At 53.7% G+C, this 12,326-nt stretch overlaps 1 protein-coding gene across 4 annotated transcripts in view; it reads right to left on the bottom strand.

Moving 5' to 3' along the window:
- Positions 1-6,520: 6,520 nt before the first annotated feature.
- FAM222A (family with sequence similarity 222 member A) overlaps positions 6,521-12,326 on the bottom strand; it is a 107,693-nt gene continuing 101,887 nt past the window's right edge. For all 4 annotated transcript variants that reach the window (XM_073312860.1, XM_073312859.1, XM_073312861.1 and 1 more), the window contains one exon: positions 6,521-9,653. In XM_073312860.1, coding sequence (XP_073168961.1) covers positions 8,410-9,653 — 1,244 coding nt within the window. In that variant the 3' untranslated portion in view covers positions 6,521-8,409. The remainder of the gene's footprint in view (positions 9,654-12,326) is intronic.

Raw genomic sequence — 12,326 nt, 5'->3', positions numbered from 1 at the left:
GCATGCAATAAATATCAGGAGAAACATGTTCGCAGTTATGGTAAGGGAACAAATAAGACAAATGTCACTGGTTTACCATTCTGGAAGGAACGTTCTCCAATCCCTTCAGGCAACCGGGAGACATCAGAGTGCCTGCAAAAGGGGCAGACAAGGCACCTCTTTCATCATTTGACTATCTCCCCACACTGCTGGAAACCTGGCATTAGTGCCTGAGGCCAGGCCATTGTTCTACGTTTACACACTGCGCCTAGCAAGCTGGGGTCCTGATCCATGACTGGGGTGGCTAGATGCTACGGTTCTATAACGAAACTGACCAGTCGAAGGGGAAATGCAATCAAATAGCATCGATTGTGCAAAGGGTTAACAACACAGGCAAAGAATATTTTTCTACGTAGGATTCTGATTTCACGGTTTCCCTTTGAGGGTTTTAACTGGGGAACTTCTGAGTGAAGTGTCTAGAGATGCTCTGATGGAAAGTTCTCTGGGAGTGTCAAAGGGACACAGGTGATACAACTCAGAACAGCCTCTTGTCTGGGTGAAAGGAAAGAGACAGATGCAAAGATGCAGACTCAGGCCTTGGCTACACTAGCACTTATGTCAGCAAAACGTATGTCACGCAGGAGGGTGGTTTTTCCACACTTCTGAGTGACAAAAGCTTTGCCGGCATAAGAGAGCGTGTGCACAGTGCTGTGTCGCTGGGAGACGCTCTCCCACCTCTCGGTGAGCTTGCTTTATTATGTTGACAGCAGAGCGGTCTCCCGTCGGCACAGCGCGGCTCCACGAGCGTCCTATCGACGCAGCAGTGCCCCTGGAAGCTCGTAAGCGTAGACGTGGCCTGAGAGAGGGGGTCACTTTATTATCGTTATTTGTTACAAGTCGAACAATTATGGAAGGCTAAATTAAAGAGCTACACAACATCAAGACTGACAACACGCAAAGGGCTGCTCTGCTTCAGACCCGTTTACAACAACGGCAGCAGCAGAGATGCACGTATTTCAGACTCCGAGATAAGAGCAGTCAAATGGGAAGAAGGAATTGTAGGAAGGTTTGAGAAGAGTTAGTGCAAAGGCTGCAGCAATTTCAGTGAAAACAAAAAATAATCAGGCTCTGGAGTTCTTGGAGCTTCCTTAAAAACAACCAAACCCAACCCCTACAATAAGACAGGAAACAGGCTTTTAAAAACAAACTCAAGGTGGGAAATTAATGCAAATGGGTGGATTTATCTCAGCACTAAATCCCTGTGCTGTGCTCATCACTGGAACCTGGATCCAGCACGATACTGAACGTGCTCAGTTATCAATGCATTCCACAGAGCCTCCTCTACAACAGTTATTGAGCTCCACCAGGCTAAGCGATGTCATGGGTCCCAGTGTGGGCAGGCTGCAGCTGCTGTTTTAAGCACTGGATTGATTAGACCTGCTCAGAGGAGGGTGAGAGGACACAAGAGCAGCCTGTCTAAGCTGCAACTCCTGGGGTCACTAATGGAGGTGAACGGGTGCTAGAAACAGCGGGAGACTTCTTGCAAAAAGTCCCTAGCACAGAGAAGGCTGAATTGATTCCGGTACAGGATTGGGTCTCACAGCAGCAGTATTTCCGCTATGATCACGTCACAGCTACCCCCACTAGCTCCTGTTAGACTAATTCAATTACCTGGCGCTACCCAAAGAGAAAGCGAGCACGTGACACTGGCCTCGCGGGCTATTAACGTTTGACATGGCAGAAAGAGCCATATTCTTAAAAGGCTCGTGCAATTTTTTAATTTCATTTGACTGAACTGAAACTGATCAGCTTTTTCCCAACCTGCTGTACTCACTGGCCGCCAGGAACCCAGCCACCCCGGATCTAACTCGGCTGGGGCGTTTCAGGAGGGAGGGGGTGGGTGTTTGCTGGTTTAGGAGCGTGTGAATTCCAGTTCGTCAGCGGCTGGAATCAAACACAGAGAGGTTTCCTTGAGACAAACCAGCAAAGCAGAACTGTGGTGCAATATCGCTCTCCACGTGTTCTGAATAAATCAATACCAGACTGGAACACAAGCGCGTTGCTCTCCGCTGTTCTGCTTTCCATCCAGCTCTGATGAGTGTGTTACAGAAATGCATTCATCATCTATGCATGCTTCATACATAGATCACATTTGCCGCTGATCATGTAACCCTGAGAGGCAAAAGCTAGATCAACTTTCTCGAATGCTGGGAGGCTGCAAACCCTGTCGAGGCTGACATACCTGTGTAACTTTACTCATGTGAGTAGTCCTGCTGATTTCCTTTGCTAGAGGATTGGGCAGGGATGAAACATCATGCTGAGTGTCCCTCACCTCTGTTTGCCAGATGCTGGGCATGGACGACAGGGAATGGATCACGCAATGATTCCCTGTTCTGTTCATTCCTTCTGGGGCACCTGGCCTTGGCCACTGTGGGAAGACAGGATACCGGGCTAGATGGACCTTTGGTCTGACCCAGTGTGGCCGTTCTTATGTACAGCCAGGCTAGAACTGGGGCCAGGGAGATCAGCAAACGCCACAGGGCAAAGGACTGCAGCGTGACTGGCTTACGTGGCGGGCAGGAAGCTCCTCAGCATCACAGCGTCCCCTGGGTGCAGCGGGATGGGAGCGTTTTGCCAGTCAAAATCAGCAGATGGAAGCCGATAGGAAGAAGCCGATCTCCTGATGCCCCCCAGCAGTGCTGGAGAGAGGAACGAATCCGTCCTGCTGCCTCCGCCCCTCAAGGATTAGCCGCTCTCCAGGATGCCCTTGAAACGCTGATATCAAGACAAGAATGGGCAGCCCTGGGAGAGCAGCTGGCTGGTGCTGCGGGCAGGGACCCATAGGGGTCTGGGGGCGCTATTCCAAACAGCCAGAGGCCTCGCTAAGCAAGGGAGGCCTTGGATGCCTTCTCAGGTGCTTCCTGGTTTGACAGGAGCTTGCCCCCAGCCCATGAGAGGAAGCTGGAGGTTCCCTGAGGCCAGGGTCTTATTTCCATTGTCCGTCCCCAGGCGGCTTCGGCAGGTCTCCTGCTCTCAGTCCGTCCCAGGTGGCCGCTGGCTGGGGCCATCAAACCTCACTGCAAACAGCCCTGGAATCTGGGGGAAGCTTCCGAACCCCCCCATGCACGCAGCTATTGAAAGGCGACAGCATTCAATGCTCTCAAGAGCACTAGGACCAGGCTGAGCACTGCAATAGTCCACCCGTTACTGGTTATTGCATCTGTGGTTGGGCAGATGTGATTTAAACTCCTGCTCAGCTCCTTGCTGCTGCTCTCCTCCCAGGTTACACCCAGCTGCTTTCGAGGAACCTGCTAGGCCAGGGGGGTTGTTATTAGTTGGTTTTAGAAGCAGCTTTCCACCAGCAGAGGGAATCAAACCGTGTGTCCTGAGGCTCCCTCCTCCCTGCCGCATGCGCCAGGGAGAAACAAATGGAGGCAGTTTGGCAAAATGCAAAGTAGGGCTCAGGCAAGAACCATTTTCCCCTAGATCAAGCGAAGGCAGCACTGGAGTCACAAGGGCTGAGCTCACGGCGCTGGAAATTATCTCATGCTCTGCGATGAAAACACAGCTCCCCCTCCCCGACCGAACTGTATCCTCAAATACACAGCAGCCCTGTTTGCTAAGCCCCCTCTCCGCTAGGCCAAATCTCATTTGGTTAACAAAATAGCAGTAACAAGATGTGAAATATGGAACCAACCCATATTTTTCCAGGATTTCCTCTGTGTATTGTGCAGAATTACAAACAAATCCTTCCTAGGCCTCCGTGCTGAATTTTTGCCCTTGAATGGGAGCCGGGCTCAATGCATAAACATCCAACCATTTGGCACAATCAGCATTGTTATTAGGCTATTTCTTTCCCGTTATTGGGCGACAGGAAGAACAAAGCCACCTCTTTCTGCGGTGCTGAGCACTGCGGGGTGAGCAAGTGAAAACAAAATTCCTTTCAGATTTGTGATCAAATGCTATCCTCAAGTGAACACGCAGAGCCTTCGAAGGCCGCCTCCCTGTTTGTTTAAGCATTAAAGCCTTTTTGCTAGGCCGTAGGCTCAGATAATGGAACACCATATGTCGCACTGTCTCCACAGCTGAGGGACACAAGGGGCTGAGTGATAGCAGCCCGGAGTTGAAATCTATTTGGAATTTAATACTATTATCCTAATGCAAGCGGCTCATTGTTTGGGCCAGGAATCTGCTGCCGCTGCCAGAGTGGAGAGGGTCACCGTAGGTGGAACTGAGTGGAGTTAGCAGAGACAGTGGATTCACAAATAGAGTGGAGCCTGCCTTCCTTTCACACAAAGCCCCTTGCCCCCCACAGCCCCCTAAAGAGGTGAGAATATTCCCCTGAGACGGGAAAACCAGGGGGCTTTGCCTGGAAAAGGGGAGGAAAAACGCAGGGCTGATTTCTCAGCTGGGGCAGTTTGAATATACTACTGCTCCAGGGCAGGGTGGGGAGAGCACATGGCACGCTGGGCAGGACAGTTTGTAGCCTTCAGAGCCTTGTCAGGGCCCAGGGCCCCCATGGAGCCAGTTGAGGTCTGCAGGGCAAGCGAGGATTGCCCCAGCCCGGCTGCCTCTGCAGCTAGATGCCATGCAGGGGCCTTGAACAGAACCCCAGGGAGATTTCCATTTCAGACTAGCCCACGCAGCTGGTCCCCGCCCTCCCAGCCATTCCCCCCATTAACCACATGCCAGGAGCCGCACAGGGGCCTGCAAACCTCACTGCTCAGGCTGTGTTCACCCTAACCCGCCTTTGCCAAACCCGTCCCCACCCCATCAGCTCCAACAACCCAGGCACGCTGCTGGGGAAGCCAAAGGCAGCTTTGGCCACAGAACTTGCGCAAGAAATCCAAGCCTCCGGGAGAGCGATTTGTTTTTGATAAACCATAGTCCAGGTTGTGCTCCCTTCTTCCCTCCCTCCCCCGTAGTCTGAGCTGTCCAGCACAGCTCTCCCTTCCACACTGCCCCTGTTAGCTGGGCTCAGAGAGTGCCATGTTTCAGCATCTTGCTAGGCGCACGTGCTTTGCAAGAGAGCCAGGTGTCTGGCAGCAAGCGGTGGTAAAAACATTAAGTGCAATATACGTATGTGAGCGTGGGGGGTGTATCCCGGTTTGGTTTAATGCACTGGTTTGGGTGAGACACAGATGCTGGAACCGAGGCTGAACTAATGGCTCACCAGCATTAGACATTTATTTACAGACATTTCTTTGGTGCCCAAGCACCCTAAAAATCTGAGCAGCCTACATAGAAAAGACCTCTTGGACCATCGCCTCCACACCCACGAAAGGGTACAATGCAGTGCTTCCCTTTGTGGGGACAGCCCAGAGCGAATACGTCCCAAGGACAAGCTGCAGTGGGCACTGTTCTCCCACCCTGGTGCCTGGGCAGCACCAAGGACAAGCTCTCTTAACCTGGCTCTGTCCCATAGCTGAAAACCCCCAGCCACCAGCCTGTTCAGCTCCTCCAGCTAAGCCTGCAACCCACCACTTGAGACGCAGGCGAATGACAACAGGCCATGTATCCTGGCACCTCCTTGCCCCTTCTCTTTGTTTCTCTTTGCCTTTTCTTCTAAAAGCCGCAGTTCCCAGCACCACCATCCTGGCTGTGACAGTTTTTATGTCTCGGTTCCAGGGGAATTCCTAGGGCAAGTCAAAATGATTGATAGTTATCCAGGTGGCACTGCATCTAATTTGGAATTCTGCAGGGTGACGGCGGTTATGAGCAAGATACATCTTGGCCTGAAAATTCCAATACAGAAAATCGAGAGCGAGCACCTGCTCTGCTTAAAGCTGGGGGAGCGGACGGCAGGAGCAGGTACCTTCCATCTTTTAGGGGCACAGACATGCACAAAGGGAGGGATTGATTCTGCTGACCCAACAGGAGAATTGGCCCTAAGCATAGTGGCCCAGGAGCCTGTCTTTCTATGTTCTTGCATTGTGTAAAGTCCTGTCAGTAACGCACATGCTGCCCTGTGAGAGGGGAATGGAGCGGGGTGTGAATTAAAGATATAACAGTCCAAACACTCACTGGCACTGGGAGGGGAAGCAGGTCACCAAACAGACAACGCGCCAGAGGGAATATGCGAATGGACCTGGGAGCTGACATCCCTACAGTTCCAGCCAGTTGTCCTAACTTTGGAAAGACCCAGACTCAGTATGACTCCCTTAGGCATGAGGCCGGTCAGCACAGGCCTAACCAAACAGTGTTATCAGCTGGTTAGGACACAGCTGGGCAGTAACTGGACCCAATGCAACCGTCCGGTCAAGGCTGAAGGGTCAGGTAATAATCAGTAAAAGGCTAGTTTCACGCTGCCCAAGACCCACCCTGCTGGCTGCAGATTGTTCTCATGCCCGCCCCCGCCAAGAGTCAGGAAATTCCTTGTCTTACTTGCCGCAAGTGCCAAAATCCTGAGCACGCAGTGGGGTGGGTGCCCGGGAACCTTCGTTGACGCTCTCCGCCTTCGCCATTCCTGCCCCCACCCCTGCAGATGGGCTGACATGATCCAGGAGAAGCCGCAGCCAGCGAACAAAATCCAGAGCACACAGCCGATGATATCCTGGTTTTACTTTGGGAAAACAACATTCGGACACACAGCTTGTGGGTTTTGTTTTGTTTTTTTTTCCGTTTTCTCTCATTTTTAAAACAATATAGTGCAGACAGCACTTCTCACAGTAGAATATAATGGTCAATTTTAGTATAAAAAAACATTCTCAGAGATTTGTAAATGCACTTAGTGCTTGAACAGGCCTTTTAAGGATACAGTACCTCTTTTCTGAGCACAATCACATTGGGTTTCGTTGGGGTGGGGTTTTTTTTTTTCCTTTAAACATCAAAAAACTTTGTATTTTCTGTAATGTAGAACCGCTTTTTTAAAAATGAATAAATCTATTAAACACATAATTACACATACTGAATAACAGACCATAATGAACATTTTTGAACTGTTTAAAAAAGAAAAAGTATGCAAATTACAACCTGGTACAATGGCTAGATGCATTAAATGTGATTCTACTTCTCTTCACCTGCAAGTTGCCTCTACAACAGAACAAAGGTATAATTGACAGTAAAAAAAAAAAAAAAAAAAAAAAAAAAAACCAAACCAAAAAAACCACAACCTTGGAAATCTTAGAATTCAGAATGTTCCTGTGATGGGACCTGGGCAGAGGGTGGGGTGAGGATGGGGGGTGGGGGGGACGGGACAGACCATTCCTCTGAGCAGACTGCACAGAGCCTGAAGACACCATAATGGCTCCCCATTCATCTCCTGATAATAAAGAAGAAATTGCTTGTGGGTGCTCAGCTAGCTTTACATTTGTGCCCAGGCGGATTCGTGACTGCTTAGCTGCTTTGAGAGCGATGGAGGGAGATCACAAGCTCTTGTATTTGGGGATGGGGTGAGGGTGGGTTTGTTAAGCGGGTGTGGATTCTTTTACAAATTAGAACAGGGGCCCTGGCTCGGATCGGTCCGAGGTAAGTCACATTTTGCTTCTGCCCTCTCAGACTCTCTTGTTACCACGGGGGCGAGGGAAACACTTGGAAAACCGCAAGAACAACGAGGAGGGTAAAATATCCTTAACTTCGTGCCCTTTTTGCTCACCCAGGTCCCTGGCTCCTTAGCTTAATGCGGCTCTCCCCCCCACCGCGTGGGCAACTGGGCAATAAAACCTTTCCACTGAGAAAGCATCAAAAACGTATGGTTTAATGAAAGTAACAGACTAGGCCCAAGCAATGGGGGCGGGCGGGGGAGGGAGCGGAGGAAGAGACTCTGTAGCAGCCAACACATAAATGTACAGTATATTTAACTAAAAAAAAAAAATCTGTTCAAGTTTTCAAGTGTTTTTCTTTTTCTTAAATAGCCTCCAGACTGTCCCCAATTATTAGCTTTACTCAAAGCAGTGCAAGTTATGGACTTAAACTAGAAATTAGGCATTAGCTCTTTCTGGTCATGACCAAGCTGCAATGGCATAGAATTCTCGGGGATTGGAGCTCTTCTTTTACGTCAGACTTTCCTGGGGACTCAGCGCAGGACAGAATTGGGGGGTCTCCCACATGCAGATCCGCCTGGCGCACGCACACAGACTCGCACTCGCACACACGCACACACACACGCGCACAGAGCGAAACCGTCTCTCCCTGGATAGCAGCAACTTGTGGCGATTCCCTGTTCACATTCGTGGAAATGAAACGACCATTTCAGAGCTCTAGAAACAAGCAGTCCTTCGTCCGTGGCTTCCAGCGGGTTTCAGGTGTATCCAGTTCAACGACCCCAATTAATTCCAGCGTCTTTGGGGCCCCCAGCCCCTTTCGTTAACCAACCCCTCCCTCCCCAGCCCTCGCTTTGTTTCGCCACAGACCCTGGCGGTACCGGAGAGGAGAACGGGTACCAGTCAAGTTCCCACCGTGGCCCTTTGTTTGGAAAGCAGCGTCAGGCTCTTATCTGTAGACGGGCAGGCGAATGTGGGCGTGTTGATGGTCCAGGAGTCTTGGCACAGACACTGTCTCGTAGCCCTTGCCCAGCATCTGCTCTTTGATGCACGGCGGGTGGATGTCGTTGATGAGATACTCCAGCGACTGGAGGCTGCTGCTAAGGATGGAGGTATTGCAGAGCGTTTTGCTGGACAGGCCATCGGAGGGGGGCACTCCGAGCTCGCGGTGCCCGTTGGCGAGCTCCTGGGGGTTGTAACAGTCGCTGTTGGGGGTGACCAAGATGCTGTTCCAAGGGGGGGCAAAATACTGGCCCACCGAGAAGTTGCCATGCATGCCCACACAGTTCAAAGGGGAGGAGCTGACCTTCTCCACCGCGCCCGCCAGGGTGTAGGGGCGTGAGACCCCCGCACATGTCTCCGGGGACTTGCTGACGGCGCCCCCCCCTCCGCTGCCCCCGCTGTACATTCGGAGCTGCTGCTGTTTCTGCTGCCAGAGAAGGTAATCCATGCCATCCGGGTAGAGGCCGGCCTTGGGGCCGACGGTCATGGCCGGGTTGGAGCTTATGGCGAGTTCTGCCCCTTTGCGGCAGTCGGGCAGGACGGCACCGGCATAGGCCACGGCAGCACCCGCCGTCGCCATGCTAGCGAAGCCACTGGCCGCGCCATGCTTGGCGGGGCTGGGGTTGGTCACCACTACCCCTTGGCAGGCCTGCTGGGAGCCCTGGGCCTGGCACTGCTGATTGATCTGGTAGATGATGCTCTGGATAGAGGGCAAGTTGGACTGCTGCAGGGTCAGGTTCCGGCCTGCGAGCGGGATGACGGACGTAGCTACGGTCACGTTTGGGGGGACCGGAGCATCAAGCTGCTTCTGAGTACTGTGATAATTCAAGTGCCCGGCGCACGAGAGGCCTGGCGCTAAAGTGCTTGACACTGGGTAGGGGGCAATGGCCACCTGCGCTGGAGACATCTTAGTCCGCTTGCCCTCCGAGTTCTTCACGATGCTTTTGCTGGAGGCCTTTACGATGGCCAGGAGGCCCTGGTAGCCGCTGGAATGCACAGGGTAGGGACTATAGCGCTGCCCTGTCGTGTCGTACCCATTGACCGTCCGGTTAAGGTGCTTGTGCTGGGGGACCCTGATGTTGGTGGGAAAGATCTTGATCGTTAGGGGGTTGTTGGCGACTTTCTGTGCATAGGCGTCCAGTTCAGCTGGGCTGGGGTAGCGTGGGGAATGCATGGAGGCCGCCGTTTCACCTGCGAGACACAAACGAGGGCAGAGCATTAGACTCGGCCAGGAACGGCACTAAAATGCATGTGGCGAGAGGCCCCGGCAGCAATGGCTGGCACAAGGCCCTGGCAGCTCCAACTCCTGGGTTCCATTCCCAGCTCAGGGACAGGGCACGACTAGTGGTTAGAGCCAGGGACCAGACGCTCAGACTCATCCTGCTCCTAATGTTGGCTCCCTGGGCAAGTCACCCCTCCTATCAGCGAGCCCCCGGTGAAACGAGGACCTGCCGCCAGGTCTCACAAGGGCTGCGAGGTGCCTCGTTAATTGCTGTTTGGAAAACGGTTTGGGAGCTAGAGAGCACGCAGAAGTACTTACAAGGGAATCCTTCATTTCGGCATCCTGCTGACACTGACGGGGCCATCGGTACCCATGGCAAAACGCCATGCCAGCCTCCTACGGGCACAACTGTTGGCAATGCAGCCTGCCCCAACAGCCAGCTAGCCTCCTCCCCACACCTTGTAAGTGTCGGCTGCTGGCACCGGCTGGACCATCCAGCCCCCTGCAGTTTCTCCCCGTCACGCCAACAAGCGCGGCTGGAGAGCAGCCACCCACCCCGTTTACCACACTCCTGGTGCACGGGTGAGCGGCACGTCACCCGTTTAATGCGGCTGGCCTGGCGCGGCTGCCGGATCCCCGCAGAGTACGTTATGAGAAGTACGGCGCTGTTACTCCTTTACAGAGCACGGCATTACGAATGAAATCCGGAGGAGCTGCCAGACCGTGCCCAGCCCCTGCACCAGGCCCGGGAGCCAGCCAGGCTCACGCTCAGGACTGGAGTTCGACCGCGCCGCTGCTGCCATGGGAACTGCTCACTCTGCACCGTCCGGAATGGGGAGCACAGAATAATTTCCGGGGCACCCAATCTGTCCAAGCTGCTCGAGGGAGCATCAGCACTGAGCCCAGGGCACCTCAGAGAGAGCCCTCGCCTCTCCGCGCACGCCCCCGCCACGTGCATGCACGCACCATCACATACACGCCCCCACACAACCTCCCCCCCACAACGTGTGGACACACACCCGGCCACATCGGCACGCACAACTCCCCCCCCGCCACATGCATGACACCCCTCCACATGCACCCCTAGCCCCCCGCAATGCGCACTCCCGCCACATAGATGCGCACACACGAACTGCCCCCACAAGGTGCACACACTGTCAAACACACACACCCCACCATGTGCGTGCTCACACATCCCCTCTGCCATGTGTGCACAGTAACCGTTGCCCAGGCACGCACACACCAACAGCCACACCTACACTTCCTGACACACACACACGAATCCTCGCACACAGCGCAGACTCCTCGCCACACAGACACACGCGTTCATACTTTAACAGCCCCATGTCATTCCCCACAATCCCACCCTTTATATACACTCACCTGCCCCCCCAAATGTCCCCCAATGTCTCACCCCCCTTCTCCCCACCCACATACCCCAGAGACCCTCCTGCACCAGTAGCTTCCCCCAACAGCATCTCTACAGCATGGATCACTCAGGCAGGAGCTGCGAGAGCAGATTCATGTGCCCAGTTCCCGCCCAGGGGCGATGCCTTGGTCATGGAGCCATCCCGAGCTGGGCTTCGGTCCTGCCAGCCCAGAAATGCAGGTGCAGAGCATGAGAGTGTGCAGAAATCCCCTCCCCCCCACAGCAGGGGGACGGCCTGGGGACCCAGAATCAGCCCGGCCAGGCACTATGCAGCCCCCAGAGCCAGCAGCTCCTCCGTTCTCCTTCCCAGCACGGAAGAGATGAATCCAAATGGAAAAATGGACATTTTCAAAGTAAGTTAAAAAGGCAAAGCTGCAATTTGATCGGGTATCTGTTATCTGCCATCCACTTGGGCTAGGGCCATACAGCTGGGGAAGACAAGATTACAGCCATTAAGCTAGTCATGGGGCAAATAGGCTGAAGACGTGTGAGCAGCTCTAGGCTGATGGGGCACTGCTGGCCCTTCTGAACCGGCTCTCTGGGGCCGGCTCCGTTCCCGCGAGCAGTAAGGGGAAGCTGCTTTGGAGAGAAACAAAAAGAAATTCTCTCAATCTTGGAGCCGAATCCATTTCCGAGGAGCTTTGGGAGTGGAGACCGTGCTGGGGGCTCATCAGGCTCTTGATTGAGTGAAACCTCAAAGGAAGCCGTGTCCCTCTCGGGCGGCTGGGCTGGGAGGAGGCTAAGGGGAGGTGAGGAAGTGGGGCGATAACAGAAAGCGCTGGAAGGGCAGAGCCTGCTGCTTAGTCAGCAAGAGGGGAAGTAAAGGCGGGCGCCTCCATGACAAGCCCCCTCGCCCCAGACTCAGCTGCATTCACTAGGCTTCTTGCCGTACCCTACCTGGAGTGGCCTAACGCAGCCCATCAGATGCCATCATCTTGTGACAGGCCATGCAGCCACCAGATATAAATGGGGCACTGCATTCCTCAGTGCACTGAGGCATATAAATGGGGCACTGCTGGGAGCGGTCATTCCTCTGCGCTGCAGGTTGGGGGCCATGGCTACCTGCAGCCTTTCCACTGCACTGGGGCCTTGTTCAGGCAGCTGGCAAGCTGCCCGTGCAGCCCTCAGCCAGGAGCACCTCTTTGGCATGGGTGACCCAGCCGCAGGTGTGCCATCAGCCAGTCTGGCAGCTTCCAAGCCACCAGCAGCTGGA

The sequence above is a fragment of the Lepidochelys kempii genome, chromosome 15 (assembly GCF_965140265.1).
Source record: "Lepidochelys kempii isolate rLepKem1 chromosome 15, rLepKem1.hap2, whole genome shotgun sequence".
In the NCBI taxonomy this organism is placed as follows: domain Eukaryota; kingdom Metazoa; phylum Chordata; order Testudines; family Cheloniidae; genus Lepidochelys; species Lepidochelys kempii.
This window is presented reverse-complemented; position numbering and strand designations above follow the sequence as displayed.